This window comes from Etheostoma cragini, chromosome 18 (assembly GCF_013103735.1).
Source record: "Etheostoma cragini isolate CJK2018 chromosome 18, CSU_Ecrag_1.0, whole genome shotgun sequence".
NCBI classification, from domain to species: domain Eukaryota; kingdom Metazoa; phylum Chordata; class Actinopteri; order Perciformes; family Percidae; genus Etheostoma; species Etheostoma cragini.
This window is the reverse complement of record NC_048424.1, coordinates 7,500,314-7,519,299: the sequence shown is the minus strand read 5'-3', so window position 1 is coordinate 7,519,299 and position 18,986 is coordinate 7,500,314. Positions and strand designations below refer to the sequence as shown.

The 18,986-nt window shown below is 39.2% G+C and overlaps 2 protein-coding genes across 2 annotated transcripts in view; one reads left to right on the top strand and one right to left on the bottom strand.

Annotated features, from left to right (window-relative positions):
- si:ch211-22i13.2 (uncharacterized protein LOC553945 homolog) overlaps positions 1–2,451 on the top strand; it is a 3,444-nt gene extending 993 nt beyond the window's left edge. The window contains exons 3-7 of the mRNA XM_034899504.1: positions 89–244; positions 426–487; positions 584–676; positions 974–1,063; positions 1,154–2,451. Coding sequence (XP_034755395.1) covers positions 89–244; positions 426–487; positions 584–676; positions 974–1,063; positions 1,154–1,204 — 452 coding nt within the window. The 3' untranslated portion in view covers positions 1,205–2,451. The remainder of the gene's footprint in view (positions 1–88; positions 245–425; positions 488–583; positions 677–973; positions 1,064–1,153) is intronic.
- On the bottom strand, positions 2,426–8,551 carry rd3 (retinal degeneration 3, GUCY2D regulator). Its single transcript, XM_034899503.1, has 3 exons — positions 8,149–8,551; positions 5,627–5,934; positions 2,426–3,462 (listed from the first exon to the last, which is right to left on the bottom strand). Exons 2-3 carry the CDS (start codon positions 5,914–5,916, stop codon positions 3,108–3,110), a joined length of 645 nt encoding a protein of 214 aa, XP_034755394.1. The 5' UTR covers positions 5,917–5,934; positions 8,149–8,551; the 3' UTR covers positions 2,426–3,107.
- Positions 8,552–18,986: the final 10,435 nt, after the last annotated feature.

Below are 18,986 nucleotides of genomic sequence, written 5' to 3'. Positions count from 1 at the left end.
TCTTGCTGTCAATAAGAATCAAGTCTCATCCTCTGTGCAATTCCTTAAAGAAGGTTTATCTTTATATTTCTGTCTTCCGTTTATTCAGGTCAAGAAAAAACTAAGCGTAAACGCAGCCGTAGTAGATCTTCCTCGTCTTCCTCGTCGTCCTCTTCCAGGTCATCTTCATCATCCTCATCGTCCTCTTCTTCATCCGGTTCATCACACTCATCCAGCCACAGTCGGAGTAGCTCCAGCAGTAGCGGTAAGTTTTTCAATAAAGTCTGCCGTGCATCTGAGAATCTTTGGCTGGTTTTCATCAGTGTTTGTGTCATCAGTGCATTGTATTAATGTAATTTTGTGAATTGTAAAGCCACATGTTGTCAATTTTTATTATTATAACAGTACCTTTATCCATAAATCAATTAAATGTGTTTTGTTTTCAGACTCCCGCAGTAAATCCAGAAAGAAGTCTAAGAAAAGGAAAATGGACAAACAATCAAAAAAAGTATTTTTTTTGTATTTTACCTCAAGTATTTATAATGTGAACTTACTGAAATGTTTTTAACTTAACATAACTGACAACTTATTTTTTATCCTGGAGCCGAAAGGCAAGAAAGAGAAGCGACACAAACGAAAAAAAGACAAGAAAGTAAAAGGAGGAGAAGAAAACGTGGGACCTGTACAAATCTCCAAGGTAACTGCCCACTAAGGTCCCATAAAACCAAACTTTTTCTGTGTCACCAGTTTCTAATTGGATTCCGTTCATTGTATTCCACTCCGACCACTAAGTCCACCTCAACATTAAGTTTTGCCCAAACATGCTCCAGACCGCGCTGTCTTTTTTAATCTCAAAGCAATTTGTACTAGCAGCATGTGCTAGTATGATACGCACAAACCTAGTTACATTTGTAATTGTAATGTAATTTTGTCAGACAACTTAATAAACTAAAATTGTATTTATTGCATAAACTTACATGTGTTTTTCTTTCAGTATTTGAATGACAAGAAAAAGGGCAAGTACAGCATGATTTCAGGGAAGAAGATAAAGATGAAAGTAAAAAAGTCAAAGAAAGACAAACAGGTAATCTCACCTTTTTGTTGTCAAGTAAGATAGCAAGTGTACCTTTCATAGTTTGTGAATGGATTGTTATTGCCCTTTTTTGTGTGACAGCGGGATAAAAACCGAGCCCAACTTCTTGAGTTCTTGAACTCTACCCTGTGATGCCACTGTCGACCGCAGTGGTGGTGCTCGGGAAAACGTCAGCAGAACTCAGGAAAAACAACCTTCCAGGACAACAACAATGACCAGTTTTCTGAGAAAAAAGGATGAATATGACTTACATTACACACACAAGGGCATGATGGAGTGAAGGAGCTGTATCTCTTGCAGTGAAGAGAGATGCGTTCAGACCACCAGCTTCACTTTCACCATGGCACTGCACAGATGGCTAATTATTTGGCTTAGTCTGATAGCATTTGTGATATGAGAATGGTTTATGCTGAGCAGTGTCATCCAGAAACGTTGTCTGTAATCAACTACATCCCATGAAGGCCAGTGGCTGGCAGCGATCAGCTTCTCAACTTTGTTTGTGGTCACCCCTTTAGAAGTGTACTCCACCGATTGAGCATTTTGCCCCTATAACCTTGTCGAATTCACAATGGACCAGAAATATTGTCTTTTTTATTCCACGTAGTTTTCTTCCTTGTCAAAAACCAGGCGTTTACATTTCCCACAATGAAGTGTGCGTGCCGACAATTCAGCCGGACATTCGGGTGTGTTATGGTAGCAGCGGCTAATATAGCCTCGAGCCGCTATCCTTAAGCAGAGCTGAGGAGCGGCCTACAGAGGTCTAGTAAGCTCACTTCTGTCTAACTCAACTCATAATTATTTCAGATTTTCAAACTTGTAGTCTTCAGTCCCAACCCACGTTGACTTAAAAGTGACCTCAATTGAGGCAGTTTACCAGACTTCATGTAGCCAGAAACGGCTTTAGACTAAACTATCACTCTCAAATATTCAATAGCACTCCCCAAAACCTGTCAACAGACTTTAATGTGTAACATTGATGTCCCTTTAAACTTTGAAATATTTATTTAAACTACATGTAGGACCGTCCATACTTCTTTTTTTTTTGTAGATATCTGTTATGTTTCCACAGTTAATGTTTGCTGTGGTAGCCACGGTGTTATCAGTCTGTACTGATATATACTTGTTTGTATTCCTTTGTTTAAAATTATGAGAATTAATTTTTTGAAGGTAACTGTAAAGGTCTTTTCTCCAAATTCAGCTATGAATATTATAACAGTCATTTTATTAAAACTGAAATACAAAAGACTGTTCATCCCCCTGTACCAGTCCAGTTTAAAGCTTTTTATGGATGGAGTGAACCTGTTGTGTACTTCTGAATTTTGATGTGTGACAAACAATGAAAAGAAACGGCAATAAACTGCTGGAAAGACTTTACTTCACTCAAAAAGGTCTAGGAACATGTTGTGATCATTTATTTTTTGACGGCCTTATACAAATGAAGAACAGAAAGAAAGCTTTCAGTGTGCTGACCATGAATGAATTATTGTGCTGACTCCTGGTGTGCTGCTGGGAGAAAACCAAAAGCAGTCAGAGGGAGAGCATGACTCACCCTCTGAATGAAGTTAATGGTGAGCATTAACTATTAGCGATAAGTTAATTTACATTTTTAAATATATCCATCAATCTCATGCGAAATATTCAGTCATAAAAGATTATTCACCTCTGCGATCATTTTGTGACAAAATACACATTTTTCCTTTGTTCCTTCAACATAAAGGAGTCAAGAATGTCTTTAAATTACATGAATCCCTATCAGGCCGCCCTCAATGCTAAATTGCCAATGTCTACAAAATACAGAACGCACTACTGCAAGATAATCTTATGCAAAGTTAAAACGGTTTAAAATCCAAAAGATGTGATTTCAAGTTATTGACCTTTCAGGTGTGAAGGTAAACCAGTTAACAGATCAAATGCTGATTGGTCTCATACTGAAAAGAGAAGGAGGATTCACTCCTGCCTCGCCTGGTGTGCAAAGTGGACATACTGCAGTAGAGGGTCCTGGAGATCAACATTTGTCCCACAGAAACATCCCATATCAGACAACCTTACTGCTACTGGTTCCTTTATATCTGAAGTCAGGCATGCTCCACACCCTCTTCGAGCTCTCCATCCCTCTCTCTACGTCCTCTGACACGGTTTTGAGGTCGCTCAACCCGGCCCCGTCTGCCACAGAGGTCAGGCCAACTGTGCTTCCAAACGGGTTGATCTTAATCCGGGACCTGAAGTTCACGAGGGACATGCTTATAGCACGTCTGTTGTTCCACTGATGGGCGAGCCGCTGTGCCTCCTGCTCTTCCTTCAGGTGATCCAGAGCCTCCAGGAGGATGGAGCGAAACAGGCCAGACACCTCCTGCACTTCAGGTTCATTGATCTGCATTGCCTCCCTGAACCTGTACAGAAAGAAAATTAGCATGGGCAGTGAGCTGATGGTCGGGTTAGTTTCTGCCACACTGAAAGAGCAGTTAGGATACTCCTCCTACAACATTGTTAGACTCACAATGGACCAGATGGTTTGTCTTTTTTAATCCACACATTTTCCATAAATGTTTATGGGGGCAACCTCCACCTTCCCTCCACTCCTGCTAACCCCCCAATTACTCCTCCTCTTACTACTACTACTACTTCTAACAAGGTGCAGAGGCCTTAACCAGCTTTCAAATAGCCGCTTTCCGACTGGCACAAGTTTTGCAGTTCCTAAAACATAAAATTTCTAGAACCCTTTTTTTCTAGTGTTCCAACCGATTTGGGGATTTTTAAGTTGCTCTAACCGCATTTTTTTTATGTAACTCTTTCAGCTCCTAGGCCAATTTCAGGGCAGGGTCCTTTCACTATTCCCTATTTTGCACAGAAACCTAGATCAACAAGAGTTGGGTTTCCGGTACAGACAGGCCAACAGCAAGACCATTTTAACAATTTTCACGATCTTATTCAACACTAATTTCACTTCTGAGAACGTTTTAGGCAAGAACCATCTCTGGCATTGTTAACAAAGGGCAATAATGGTAAATATTCAAGTGTTATAAATGAAAGTGAAACAGGGTAGGCTTGGGCGGTAACACGGTAGACAATGAAAAAATTAAATAAATAAGATTTATTTAATGCCTAAAAATGCGTTTGTGTTGTTGTCATCACGTGACAGTGTGTGTGTGTGTCTGGGGGGGGGGGGCTAGTTGCACACTGAGTGACGTGGTCTCAATGTAAAACAAGACTTGTGCAGTTTGGCAGCATTTTGGGTTCCGAACTAATGAAAAGAGAGAGGCGATTCAGTATTAGTTTTTGGTATTCAAAAGGCAACAGTTTGGTGTCGCCATCTGAGCCTTATGCCATAATTTTTAATTAGTCACAGTAGTACAGTGGAGAAGTACAGGAAATACCAACCCACTGTCAACATTCAAAGTACAGGACTTAACCTGCTGTCAGTCTCAAAATGATAGATCGTTTAACCTTTAGTAGGATTTACACTAGATAATGACTAGATCGAAGTTATTGATTGAGCATAAAAGGTCATTCTTCCCCTTTGAAAAAGCTCGCAAAAAAGACGTGTCTCCTCTGTTATAGGTCTATAATCGTAATTTTCCTACAAATTAATTAAAGTTTCACTTCTATATTCACGTATACAATTGGTTATAATCATATATAATATTTAGAAATATAAGCCAGTTTGAATTTAATGTAACTAGCCTTTTCTGGAGCTTTTCACTGCATCTGTGCATCGTCCATATTTCTTCTTATGCCATCTTTGACATTGACCTTTTTTATTTATTTTTTAATAATAAGTGTCTCAAAAGAAGTGAAGATTATAGGTGTGGAATAAGAGAAAGTTTTAAGACCTTTCCCTCCCTGCAAACAATTTCCCCTATTGTGACAATAAAGCTGAACCGAACTAAACTCTCTTCAGCCAAAAGAAAAAATATATAACCCTGTTATCATTGTATTTGTACCTTGTAAAAGATGATGGAGTTCCAAATATAGAATAAGAAAAAGAGATCTTAGGGACGGGCTGGCATTTGGCAAAACCCAGATGTACCTTCTGTAATTACACTTCAAATGAGGACTCCTCTGTGTAGCTAATTAAAACACAAACATGCTGCAGGTGGTCCTTTGTGTGTGTGTGTGTGTGTGTGTGTGTGTGTGTGTGATTTCCACTCAGCGTTTAGCACCTGGCTGCTAACTCGCATTAACACCAGCAGTCAAACTGCTTCCCAAAAGCCCGTCAACCTCTAACAAGACACCTGAGATCTCTGCAGCTTTCTGTGAACAGATGCTCAAACCAGCTCAGGACGTCTCGGCTGCAGATTAAAGGACGAAGACGTCAAGCAAAGAGAAGTTGGCCAGCTTACATCAATGGATTTTAAAGGGTATTTTGAGCCAAGGAACAAATAATTACATTTTGGTGGTGACCTGGATCTGGTGTTCTTCTTCTTTTTTTGGGGGCCATAACTGTAACATCAAGAGAGATTCTTCTTCCTTAAAGAGGACTTTCATGGTCAAGAAATTGCTGTAATGTCCTATAATATTTGTCAAGCTACATGCTAAGTTTTTGTGTCTCCTTACTTGAGTATGACCAGACCGCAGCAGGTCGGCGGCACCTTGGAGCAGAGGTCCTCCAGGCCGAGCCTCTCCCCGGTGCTGATGTTGTAGGACGACCGAGGCGTGCTGGCCAGCCAGCTGTAATCAACTCCAGTTTTGAGGCGCCGGTACTCATTTTCCCTCTCTCTTTGCTGCCTCTCTGTCTCCTTCAGCTGCCAGCTGAACTCCAGCATCAGGGTCTCGGTGACCACGTCAGCCGGGTCCCGTCGGGGGCTCCGGCTGTACGGCTCATTCCAGCTAAACCAAGTGGCCATGTCCTCCTTCACAGCCCCCTGATGAGAGAAAGCCAACTACAGGTCATCACACTGAAATGATTAGATGAGATCACACACAAGATATTGCCATGTTGTTGAAATGTATACTCAGATGAATTTATTTCAGAGCAGTGTGTGACTGGAGAATAAAAGACGAATGCATACTCTGTTTTTTTCCCTAAAATGTTATAGTTCCAGGATTAGATTTATTAAAAGTGACAAGTTGGCAATGAGACATTTTGGAAAGTTGTACAGTAATTGGAACGTTTTTCATTTGAAATGTGAAACCACTAAAACAAAACAATACAGAATTGCAGCTGTTGCTGTTATATTAAACATTTTATTGATTGTCTAGTTTACTTGATATAACGTGTTTGCCAAGGCTGTTTATAAACGCAGCAATTGTGGAGAAGACAGTATATCTTTTTTGTTTTTTTATACTGTTTTCAACACATAGAAAGGAGATTGCATTTGCGTAATTTCAATCACCACATCTGAAGGCTGTTTCAAAATCTGGATAAATTCCCAAAAGAGAACATCCCCCCATCCACTGGCTCTTTGTTCTACAGGTGTCACATCACCTCCCACAGATGCTGTATTAAGTCTTTTGTTTGTATTACTTTTTGTGATGAAAGTTCAAAAACAAAAGTAGAGGCTACTGATGAAGGTGTTTAGTTATTAACTCAGAATAAAAAATTTTAAGAAGTCTACTTAAAGACATGACAATAATAAGTGCCCAAATGACCCATTGATTAAAAGAAAAATAATCAGCAAAAATTTCGATATTCAAATAATTGCTTGTCATTTTTAGAGTAAAGATGCTAAACTTTCTCCATCTTGTTAAATGCAAAATCTTTTTTTTTGTCATATCACATCTGGGTTTGGTTGAACAAAACTAGACATTTCAAGATGTCCCCCTGGGCTCTGGGAAGTTGCAATTGTAATTTTTTGGACATTTGACAAGTTGATTAAAAAAATAATCAGCAGATCTTTCTTTAATGATAATAATTGTTGCTGTAAACTGAATAACTTTGAACTGGTCAGACAAAACAAGCAACTTGGGGGCGCCCGGGTAGCACAGTTGGTAGAGCGGGCGCCCATGTGTGGTGGTTTACTTCTCGACGCAGAGGGCCCGGTTCTGGCCCCAACCTGCGGTACTTTGCTGCATGTCATTCCCCTCTCTCTCCCCCTATATGTCTTCAGCTGTCCTGTCATATAAAGGCCTAAAAATGCCCAGAAGAAAAATCTTAAAATATATATATATTCATATTATACACTGAAAATATTTGTTATTTGCAGTGGTCCTTCAAAAGTGCCTCAGTTCTTACACGGTGTGTCTCTTAACAGCGGTACACATGATTTTATGTTGAATCTTTACACATTTTTTAGTCTCTATTCTGTAATACTATCTTCTTTTATTCAGTTTCCATACAGTTTCTACTCTTTGAGTCTTGAGTTGATCTGATCACATGCTGAGGTTGTCCTCCGAACCACAGCTGCTGTAAATGCTTTATTCGGCTCTGCTGCCCTGTGGCGGGGCAGGTTTCGGTGCTGTAGGTAAGATTATCAACAAGTGCAGAGAAACGCTTTCACAACAAAGCATCAATGTGGGATTAGTCGCCGTCTTTACCTACTCGTACCTCTGACCTCAAAATGGAGTCAAGCATGCAGACAGTCTTTTTAAACAACGTTCATGTGTTAGATTGGAGAGTGTCCTGTAGATGTTATTCTATGTGTTAATTATGATTTTAATGATGATTATATTACAGAGGAAATAAACATGATTCTTTTGTTTAATTTATTGATTAACCAGTCAGTTGTTGTTTTTCTCTTTCAATCTATGAAAAATATCCTCCATTTCCCAGAGCCCAATGTGAGGTCTTAAAGTGTCTCATTTTGTTTTGGCTGGCCAACAGTCAAAAATCTACAACAAATTAAATTTACTATAAAGCAAGCAAAGAAAAGTAGCAAATTCTCACATTTAATAAGACAGGTTAGCCAGTTCTTTCTTGTCAACAACACCTTGACATTTGAATTTGACTTATGTCACATGAAAAATAGAAAACTGATGGCACGGACTTTATTTATTTTTTTCCAGCAATATCCCAATTGTTGAGTTTTACAACTAACAATTGTCATGCTTGGACAGCTTCTGAATAAGTTAAAACATCCCGTAATGGTCTAATTTAAAGCTGTTTTCAATGAAGAGTTGAGAATGAAGAGTTTTCTTACCTCTTCTTCTTTTGAAGTTTTTATTGGTCTCCACAAGAAACCAAATCACTGAAAAGCAGAAGAAGAAACGTCCTCAGACATCAGATGGGTAGATGAAGGCTGAGGAGACTGGTTGAATGAAAAGCAGAGTGAGAGACGGAGAAATGGATTATCTCGTCTACTCACTGTCTCACAGTACGCTCTCTCTATTTCTCTCTCTCTCTTCTCTCTCCCTCCCTCTCTCCCTCCCATGAGAGCCTCTCTGGCCTGCCTTTACGTGTTGCAGGAGGTTTGGAGCACCATCTCCAATGGGAGCCATTGGATCACGGCCCTGATGAAGTGCTTATGTAGCTTTTTACGATTCGCTGTTGCCATAGTGATGTTCCTAAGCCTATTTGTCCACAATAATCTCCATCAGCTGAAAGGGAGCTGGAGAGCTATGAAGAGGCAGATAAAGAGGATACAGTGGGTTGAGCGGTGAGATGGAAGGAGGGAAATAAATCCAACAATTTGTTGAGGACAGGGTTAGTGCAGGGAGGGCTCACCGTGCAACGATGGCAGCTCAGTTAAGTAGTGAGCGGGGAAACATCCGCAAGGAGTCAGCCCGTGTAAATTAACTTCCCAAAAAATCTGTCACACTTGCCCCCGGGCAGGCATGCAGGAAATAAATAAGAGGAAGTGTGCTAATTGCTGGAAGAAATGTTTGTGCGTGCAATGCAGCTGATAGAGAAGCAGAGAGGATTGAATGTGCAGTCATTTTGTAGGTGGAAATCAGGGTTTGTTGGCTTATTCTGTGTGTGTGTAGGTGTGAGCAGCTAACCTCAGACGATTTCCTTCAGCGCATATTCACAGTAACCTTGAAATCCCTGACACACTGCAACACCACCATCCTCCTCCTCAGTGGTATACTGCTGAATAAAATGCCGGGTGAACTGGGAACTCTGCTAAATCAGTGCAGAACACCAACATCCAACAGTATAAACAGAGAACCAGTGGGATTTCATTTAATCTTTGGTGTTCTTGAATAAAAAACAACAAATTACTTCAAGTTATTCAAACATTTGTGTTCAAACCATCAAACCAACTTAAAGCAATTTAAATAGTATCTTAAACAATAGGTCTGTTGTATACTTTGTACAGTGCCTTTTATATTGCAGTTAGTACAGCTTTCTATAGCGCTAATACGCCATTAATAAGGTAATTATTGTATAGGTCAGCAGGTTTCCTGATTTGGCTGCACCGACCATTTATAATGAAGACTCCTCAGATGGAAAGTTTGACCTTTTACCTTCTGAAAAAGGGCGGCACAGCGTACACATAAGATTTATTAACTCTAAAGATGTCATTAACCTTTTGTTATGTATATCTAATTTAAAAGAGGCAAAGAACTGTATATCTGAATGTTGTTGTCATAGCTGACATGAACAAGGAATCTACAGGGTGGGTTTTGGTGGGTTTACCCTTTATTACATGACATTCTTCATCTCAAAGCCAGAGGCCCACTTTGTAGTTCAGTGTCACGTTTTTAATCTGAACAAATGAACAACAAGAGTAAGAGTGGGACCTTCGACATCTAAAGACAATGTGTCTACCCCATTGAAGGTAACAGATTGGAAGGTAAAAATCTCGCTATAATCCAGATGACAGTATTAATCCTCTAAAGTGATTTCCTCCATCAACCCCATGTTATCCTCACAGAGAGAGCAGCTGCACGCTCTAATGTTTGTCTGGCAGGTTTTGGAAAGTCAGATTGGCTGTGATGGCGGAGAGATAGACACCTGTGTGTCCTGACGTATGACAAGAGCCCAGAGCTGTGCATTTATGTGTGACAACAGCGTCACACCGTGTTTGCATTGACAATGGATTACCAGAGGGGTGGAGCTCATTCAGCGTGTGTTCAGTTCATATAAAGAAAATTAAACGGAATCTTGAATGTGTTGCCTGGGGGATGGAAACATGGTTGGATTCATTGTTTTATGGTATGAGAGAAAAGTGACATGTTGAAAGCCAGAGTGTATTTAAGTCTATCAAAAAGTTAATTTTAAAGGAATGGTAGTTTTCCAGCAAGGGTCTCATAGACAAAGAGACACCAGTTATTGTCACATCTTTCTTGGTGAGAGGACCACCCAACCCTGTCATATAGTGATGACTGGGTATTCATCTCAAGGCGAAGTTTATCACTGTAGTCTAATACTGACAAGAAAACTGCCTCAACAACCCTGTATGCAGACACATAAGTACATATTTCAGCATATTGCAATTCAATTGGTCTGAGACAAAACTAGACTTCGGCGCCTCTTCTTGGTTCTGTTTTCAGGCTTTAGAAAATCTAGCCTGGGATGGGAGACTTTGGCCAATCACAAGTTATTTCAGAGAGGAAGAGAGAGAGAGCAAAAGAGAGAAAGCGCATTCCTATTGGCTGTTCTACGCAATGCCCGTGACAGAGAGGTGGGGGGAGAGAGAGGGCTGAAAGAAGATGTCTCACTCAACTTCAAAATTCGTTTTTTTGTTGTTGCTTTTACGCACTGTAGCAACTCAAAGCATAAAGGGAGTTACATTTGTTGTTAAATTGATATTAATGACACTAAGATCGAGCATGAGTGCAATATTTTGAATCAGACCTTCCCATGTTATTGTTTTTTTTACCACCTTTCTTACCAGATATTTGTAATTAAATGGATATTTCTAAATATGACTAAAGTGGTTAACGTAAAATTTCCTTTGTTAGTGAATCCATTATTTCTGTTCTCAAAGGTGGTTTCAGATGTGACTGAGAACTGCATGGGTCCCGTTCTGTTTTTACATACGCAGAAGCTGATCCCGATAAATAAACCTTGTCATGTATAACAGGTGATCAGAACACGACATACTGAATATAGACAGTGAGTCAGCATGACTCAAGGGAAAGCAAAGATTAGTCACAAGAGCCTTAACAGCACCACTAATACTGATGTGAACAACAATCTACATCATGCTCCCGGAATGCAAATTGAGTGAGCTGACGCAACAGATACCCCTCCACCTGGATTAATTATACCTGTATCGGGGATTTGCTTTGGTTTAATTATTTTTGTGACAGAAATGACAATGACCCTTATTCATAAACGTTTTTCTGGTGATCGTTCTAATGTTTTTTTACAGTTATAAGTAGTCGTAATAAAAATAGAAGAAGAAGACTACATCTGGTTTATAAATCTGGTGGTTTAAAAATATCACTGTCCCCGCTTTTAGTTTAAAAGGAGAACAGGATCACCCTTCACTTCCTGGTCAAATTGAACAGGTGACACATTCAGGGGGGACATTCTGCCTGAACAATTTGATTGAAATCAGATTTGTTGCAACGCATTACTGTAGTGCTGTAGTTCATGTACATTTGTTAACTTAGCTTAGCTTATTTCATTTAGCTAATTTTCTTCTATTTTAATTGCTTTTATTGTCATTTCATCATGTTTTTAAATTATGTTCTTTTGCTTTTTGTCACTTCACGTAAAGCACCTTGAATTGCCTCTGTGTTTGAATGGTACTACACAAAAAAACTTGTCTTCACATGCTTAGTATCTGGAAATGCATATAGAATGGTAAATGATAGATAAAACACAACATATATTCATGCCCTGGCCTTCATTTTTGACTTCTTTGACATATTTGTTGAAGGCGAACGTAGCTTGTGTCAGCACTTAAACGCACCACTAGAGGGTAGATTCTCACCATTTCAGAGCCAGAGAGGCTCCGTACAAACTGTTCTTTCCTGTAACACCTCAGTTTGCTGGAATACTAATCCTCACAGGTGGTGTTATATACAGTTTTGTGTGGAGAAAATGAGCTTCTTTTGTTTTGAGAACTCATATTTCACATTCTTTAGATGAAAACCTACAAAGTTTGATTAAACAAACAGCATGCTACCCCACCTCCTGAACAAATATTAATCCACGTACACGAACACATTCCTTACTGAGCTGCCATAACAACAAGAAACACAGGGAAGGGAGCTTTAAAAGAATACCTGGCAGAGGAAGAAAGTTGAATAAAAAAGTGTGGAGTGAATTGTTGTGCAGAGGTTATTAATTAATCTAAACTAAAACTAAGTACATTTAACTGAACTAGAAATATAAACAAGACTTTAGAAAAGAATAATAATGAACTGAAATAATAATGTGACCTTACAAAATCTAGGCATTAAGACTGAGATGTCTTTGACCGTATGTCTATTACCTTCACAAAGTGTTTTTAGAGTAATACCTAATCCTAACTTAAATCCCTGACAAAAGCACCTTATATTGTAAAAAAAAAAAAAATGAAACTAATAACTGAACAATACAATCAAAACTGAAATGAGCAAACCCACTCTGGAAACTAACTGAAAATAAACTGAATTGAAAACAAATAGTAAAAACAAAATTAAAAGTAATGGGAAAAAAAAACACAATAACAACTCTGCTGTGCAGCACATTAAAAGACATTTTGGCCTTTTGGCTCCTTCAGTGAAGGAACAAGCAGTAAACTGTTAGGCTGAATGTGAGCTTTGTTTGATTGTCAGGCAGGTTAACATGGAGCCCCATTCACATCTGTCATTTGTGCACTCCACACTGAAGGGAACTGAGCAACACTCACATGATGAGCCGAGCACAGCAACACAAATACTGACGTTAAAGGTTTATTCCACTCAATCTGCACTCACAAAAGTCCCAAAGGATACAGTTGAACTGTGTTATTCCCTTTCATAATGCTAAATGCTAAATATGAGCAGTCTCACTGGTCTAACTACTAATACAGTTAACAATAAAATGTAAAGTTAGTGTACAAAGCCATTCATCTGGTATTCTGTATGAACTGCAACTATATTTGGTGTTCCAATAGAGTTGCCTCTCACTTGGTCTTCCAGATGTTCATATTATAAATATCAAACACAAGAGCTTATTCGATTTACTGACACAATGTCTTACAATGCAGCATATTTCCCAATAGTCTTGCATGGCCAGACCTATCTCCACAACGCTGTGTAGGGAGGGCCGGCCACTCCACAGAAACATTATGGGACGCTCTGGGTTGTCAGCGTTTCTTTAGACCAATCACAATCGCCTTGGGCTGCGCTGAGTTCTGGACGCATTGATGGTGGCTCTGCAAAATGGTTTCTGAAAGGAACTTGTTTTAGTGGAACGTTTACACCCCGCAAAAGAAAACACCACATACAATATTAAAAAATTTAACTGTTCACAAAGTAAAACAATGTGAACAATTTAAATTAGCCAGATACATGGTTAAACTTAATTTGCTGTTACCAGTGTATTGCTGTGTGTATTTCGTCCATTGCAATCCCCACCAATTAGTCTCAAAACGGCCTAGTTTGATAGTAAATGTTGTAAACACATTCTTTGAAATTATTTCCAATCATTCCGTGATAGAACCAAGCAGGCCTGCCTTGTTGCACGATTTTCTTAAAAACGTGCAAGTTTTTAGCGTGTAGCTTGCAAGCTCAAAGTTGTTGTTTTCCAAAGCAAAAAATTTGAGAACAGCAACACACAGAGAGGGGAAGGTGAGGGACACGCTTGTGTGCCGGACATCAGGCAATTGTTTTGGAAATGTTTGGAAACTTATGTTGGTACTTTTAGAAGAGGTGTGAGAAGAATGATAAGAAGAGGATTCCTGGAAACAGTGAGGAAGAAAACAAGAAAAGTAAACACCTGAAGGTAACACCAGTACAATAGGACAATGTGTAAAGCTGTTGCTAGTGTGACATTTCACTTAATGTTCTGTAACTTAACTGTTGTCTAAGTAGACCAACAGTTTCTTCTTATGTTATGTAAGCTTCTTCCTTAATTTTCTTGATAAACAACCACTAAGAATGCTGCTCAAACTTCATTATGTAATCTCAAAGCCATGAAATGACAGACGTTTTCTTTAACTTCTGACTGGAGATGAAATCGCCTCCCTGCACTCTGCTGTGACTAAAGGAAAGGACGATCAGGGCAGATCACATGAGCGTGGTGGAAAAAAACCTTATATTTGCTGACATCCCCTTTTTCATTGGCCTTTGTCCAGCGTTCCATTTTACTAGAAAAGCCTCTGTAGAACGGGTATACTAAGGTCAGTGAATGTGTACTGGGAGCTGAATACTCTCAAGCTCACAATGGTCTAAGCTGTTGGATAAGCCAGCATATAGACAAATGTAGCTCAACAACAGCCTGAAGGTTTAGCATTTACAGGTTCAAAGAACCCATTTAATACTATTAATTTATCACCCATGAGTTGTTTTCCTAAGAAACATCCCTGCACATGATAAAAGATATCAAAGGAATAGTTTTACATTTTGGGTAATACGCTTAGGCCGTTTGTAAAACATATTGGATGTTATACCATCCCACATGTTGTGATTACAAGTGGGAAGCTCAGATTTACTTGAAAGTTACAATATAGACCTGTGTAACTTGTCACTAATGTGGAAGAGCATGAAAAACAAGCAAACGTGGAAGTCTGTTGTTCAAGGTGAGTACAGCTAAATTGAACAGATATAGTGCAATTTTCAACCCTTACACACCCAAGTCATGAACATCGGAAAAAGAGCTTTATGTTTATGACTTGTTAGAGAGTTGTGTTTGACTTTGACTGACAGTTCAGATCAGTGGGGCTGTAAAGTTTGTTGCAGGTTTCAAGGAATAGAGGCCGGTGCAGCTCAGGAGACATTCTCCGGAGCAGCTAATTTAATGAGAGTTTAAATTGAAGTCTACACAGAAGTTATTCCGTTTGTTGTCTACATCCATCGCGTACTCTTTATTAGTTATTATGTCGTACACTCATTTGCATATTGGTGACATCATTACAAATAATTTGCCTAAAGCTTAGTGGTTGTGTTGGCTGTGTTAAGAGGAGAGGGAGAGAGGCCCCATAATGTTGACAGAAAAGCCGGAAATTGTGATAATTCAAGGGAATGAATTACAATATAATATACAGTATATACAGTATTTATCACTTTTCCCCTTGTAGTATGAAGAGGCTAAATTGGTCGCTAGCCGGTTTAAGCAAAAAGTTGCTGAGAGGGTCTGAAAAGTCCCTAAATCTAACGAGAAAGTTGACAATACTGGAGTCGAGTACCAAAAACACTGACCAATCAGAGCATACTGGTCTTTTTCGGGTGGGGGTCTTAAATAGACAGGTTTTACAGCAGAGCATCTCAGACAGAGGGTGATTACAGGTGCAGCAGCCATGGGCAGTGTGAGAAAAATAAACACTGAACAGTAAAGCATGTTAACATGTTTTAGTACTATGAACCTGAAAATGAGCATAATAGGTCATTTTTAAACTTAGCACCCAAGCTAATATCTAGCTTCTATAAGGGAATTCTGTTATTTTGTAGAAACCATTTAACTTACATTAGTGAGTGCAGTCAAACAAGTGGTAAATTCTACATTTTATCTCCGTAAATTTGAAATATGTTGAGATATATGTCCACCTGACAAATGACAAATTCACTCTTGTTTAAGTTCTGTGTTGGTCTCTGAGCTGTGTATGTTGTCTTTTAAGTCTGGGAATTGCCAAACTATTGGCTTATTGATTTGGTCTGTATTTATAATGTTTGTTTTAGATAACACAGCAAACATTCCCAGCTTGATTCATCTCCGTAGGATCTTCAATTTGTCCTCCCAGCTGAGATAACATCATGCCCTAATGACCACGTTGAGACTACCCACATAAAAGTCCTACAGCACCCAGAGTCTTGAAAAACTAATTTTGTGTCATCTTTTGTGACTTTGCAAGAGGATGATGCAAGTTTAAGATCCAAAGATTTTACTGTTAACAGACCTGAACTCAAAAAACCTAGTTTACTATCACAGAAGACCGCACATATTCTCCATCCATTGACTGTCAGAGTGGTAAAATGAGTAAGGCGGGGTCTTCTTCCTAAAGGGGGGATTGTCAAATTGGTTTGGATCAGCAGTAATTCTTCCTTTTCTACATACAAAATTGTAACAAATGTCAAACTATGAAGTTTTGAATGAGAATTTGTCCCATGACTGCAAGAAGCTCATGTTTCCCTCACTTCATCTTTTCTGAATAACATTTGTCTGTTCACCTCCTCCGTCACACATTTCAAGCACATGCAAGTCAAGAGGCATGGAGGGTGTAAACTATATGTTGATGTATGTGTGTATATTTCCTCTGATGGACTCAGTGCCTTTCACCCAGTGCATGCTGGGACAGCAGCTGCAGACAGGAGTAAGTCCTAACAGTGTATAATGGATCAAATTAACCTAGGAATGTATTCTGAAAAGCTCCAGACCCCAAGTATAGAAGAGGTTGTGGGCAACCATTAAACCTATCTTCTTTTTGAAAGTATCAGGTACACAGCAAAAAGTTCACCAGTTAGTGTATTTTCTCAGATATACAGTGCATTCAGCCCCCTTTAACGTTATGTTGCAGCCTTAGGCTAACATTGTTGCAATGCATTTTTGCTTCATTTAGACTCAATACGACATAATGACAAAGCGAAAAGAGGATTTTAGAAACAAAACGCATCTGTTACATTTTGGTTTCATCAGACCAGAGAATCTTTCTCACAGTCTGAGTATTTTTAGTGCTTTTTTTGCAAACTCCAAGCAGGCTTTTGTATGTTTTATGAAGGCCATTGTGCTCTTGAGAAGCTTCCATGCAATTGAACATTATTTGTAGCCTTCCCGAGATGTGTAGTCTTGACACAATCCTGTCTCTGAGCTCTCCAGGCACTTCCTACGGCCTCATGGCTCACACACCATTGGTTGCTGAGACCTTATATAGACAGATGTGTGCTTATCCAAATCATGTCCAATCAACATAATTTACCACAGGTGGACTCAAATCAAGTTGTTGAAACGTCAAGAAATGATCAAGAAAATGTGAGGCACACACAGAAAAGGGTCTGAATACTTAAATCAATGTGACACTTCAGTTTTTTCCTTTTGAATCAATTTTCTAAAAAAAATTATATTTCTGTTTTGCTTTGTCATTATGGGTTATTGAGTGTAGATTGATGAAGGGAAGAAACTAACTTAAAAGAGTATGGCATAAGACTGCAACATAACAAATAAGTGATGAAAACACTGTGTATGTAAAAAACACTTCACTTGGGAAGCTCTTGCTGTGCGCCTTATACTATCAAAAAGCAAACATGTTTCAGGAAAAGTGTGTTGTGGTGAAAATTTGTTCATTTGTTTTAGACTGACTTTTCATGGATACAACAACACAAATTGTGACAATTGTCACCCAAAATGTTAAAGGTTCACTATGACTTTTCTTAACGATCAATCTACAGTTCAACCAGAAGACTTTGACTATTACCAACAACTTGTGCACCATATAAATAAACATTTTTAGGTTTAGAGTGTGAACAGTCTGGCAGTTAATTGTTAAGCAATGTGGTCACTTTTGTTTTTGGCCCCATTTTTCATGAGCTAAACTCAAAGATCTAAGACTTTTTCTATGTACATCAAAGGCTTATTTCTCTCAAATATTGTTTACCAATCTGTCTAAATCTGTATTAGTGAGCACTTCTCTTTTGGTGAGATAATCCATCCACCTCACAGGTGTGGCATGTCAAGCTGCTGATTAGACAGCATGATAATTGAACAGGTGTGCCTTAGTTTTACTGTATTGGGGGGGTTATCATAAGTTTTATCACACAGCAACATGCCACAGATGTTGCAAGTTTTGAGGGAGCGTGCAATTGGAATGCTGACTGCAGCAATCTCAACAAGAGCAGTTGCCCGTGAATCCTGGTTTACACTGTACACGGCAGATGGCAGAGTGTATGGCGTTGTGTGGGTGAGCGGTTTGTTGATGTCAACGTTGTGGATCGAGTGGCCCATGGTGGTGTTGGGGTTATGGTACGCGCAGGTGTCTGTTATGGACAACAAACAGCTGCATTTAACTGACAGCATTTGTAATGCACAGAGATACCGTGACAAGATCCTGAGGCCCATTGTTGTGCCATTCATCAACGACCATCACCTAATGTTGCAGCATGATAATGCACGGTCCCATGTTGCAAGGACCTGTACACAATTCCTGGAAGTTAAAAACATCCCAGTTCTTGCATGGCCAGCATACTCACTGGACATGTCACCCAGGGGCGTAGTACAAGAATCTGGGCCCTGTAGAAAGGCATTTTCTATGGGCCCCTCCGCGCATCTACAACTAATCCTATTAGCATCTTTTTGGCCCCTCCTTACATGAGGGCCCCAGGTACTCAGTCCCCTTTCCTCCCCAGTCCAACACCCCAATGGAGCATGTTTGGGATGCTCTGGATCAGCGACAGCGTGTTCCAGGTCCTCACAATTTTTCTTTTTTACTGACAGATTTTCGATCAGGTTAGGTGTTCAGCATAAGTTACCATGGCGATGTAACCCAATGTTGTGATACACAAAAACCAGGGTTGGACCTGAAGTTGAATTAAATTAATTAAATTAAATCTTGCTTCGTAGTATTGGTCTTTAACTGCACAACGGGACATTTTGACATCAATGGTGGGTGTGGTTAAAAGCGCAACAAAGCAGCAATGATAACCAGAGAGGGCAGTATAATACTGTTTTTCAGCCTGGGTTAGAGTTACTCCTATTCTGTTACATCCAATTAATTAATCCATAGCCTCTTAAAGTCCAATTAAAAAAAACTTTGTTATTATTTATTAAAGTAAATAATTAATTAGTGCAATAGAGCCACAATGATAGCATGACTTAACTAAAACAAAAGCAGAAATTGAAAAAAAGTCAGATTATCTACATTTCTTTTTCTTTTTTTATCCCCGTAATCATCTTGTGACCCCTCAGATTCATCCCAAGGTTAAGAACCCCATAATCTCAAATAAAGAATCAAAAAGAATGGTTGACAAT

Excerpts from the sequence above, each read along its gene's own strand:
- rd3 (XM_034899503.1), bottom strand. The coding sequence starts at position 5,916 with ATGGCCACTTGGTTTAGCTGGAATGAGCCGTACAGCCGGAGCCCCCGA. Across the intron at positions 3,463-5,626 it reads TGCGGTCTGGTCATACTCAA|GTTCAGGGAGGCAATGCAGA; the intron begins GTAAGGAGACAC and ends CTTTCTGTACAG.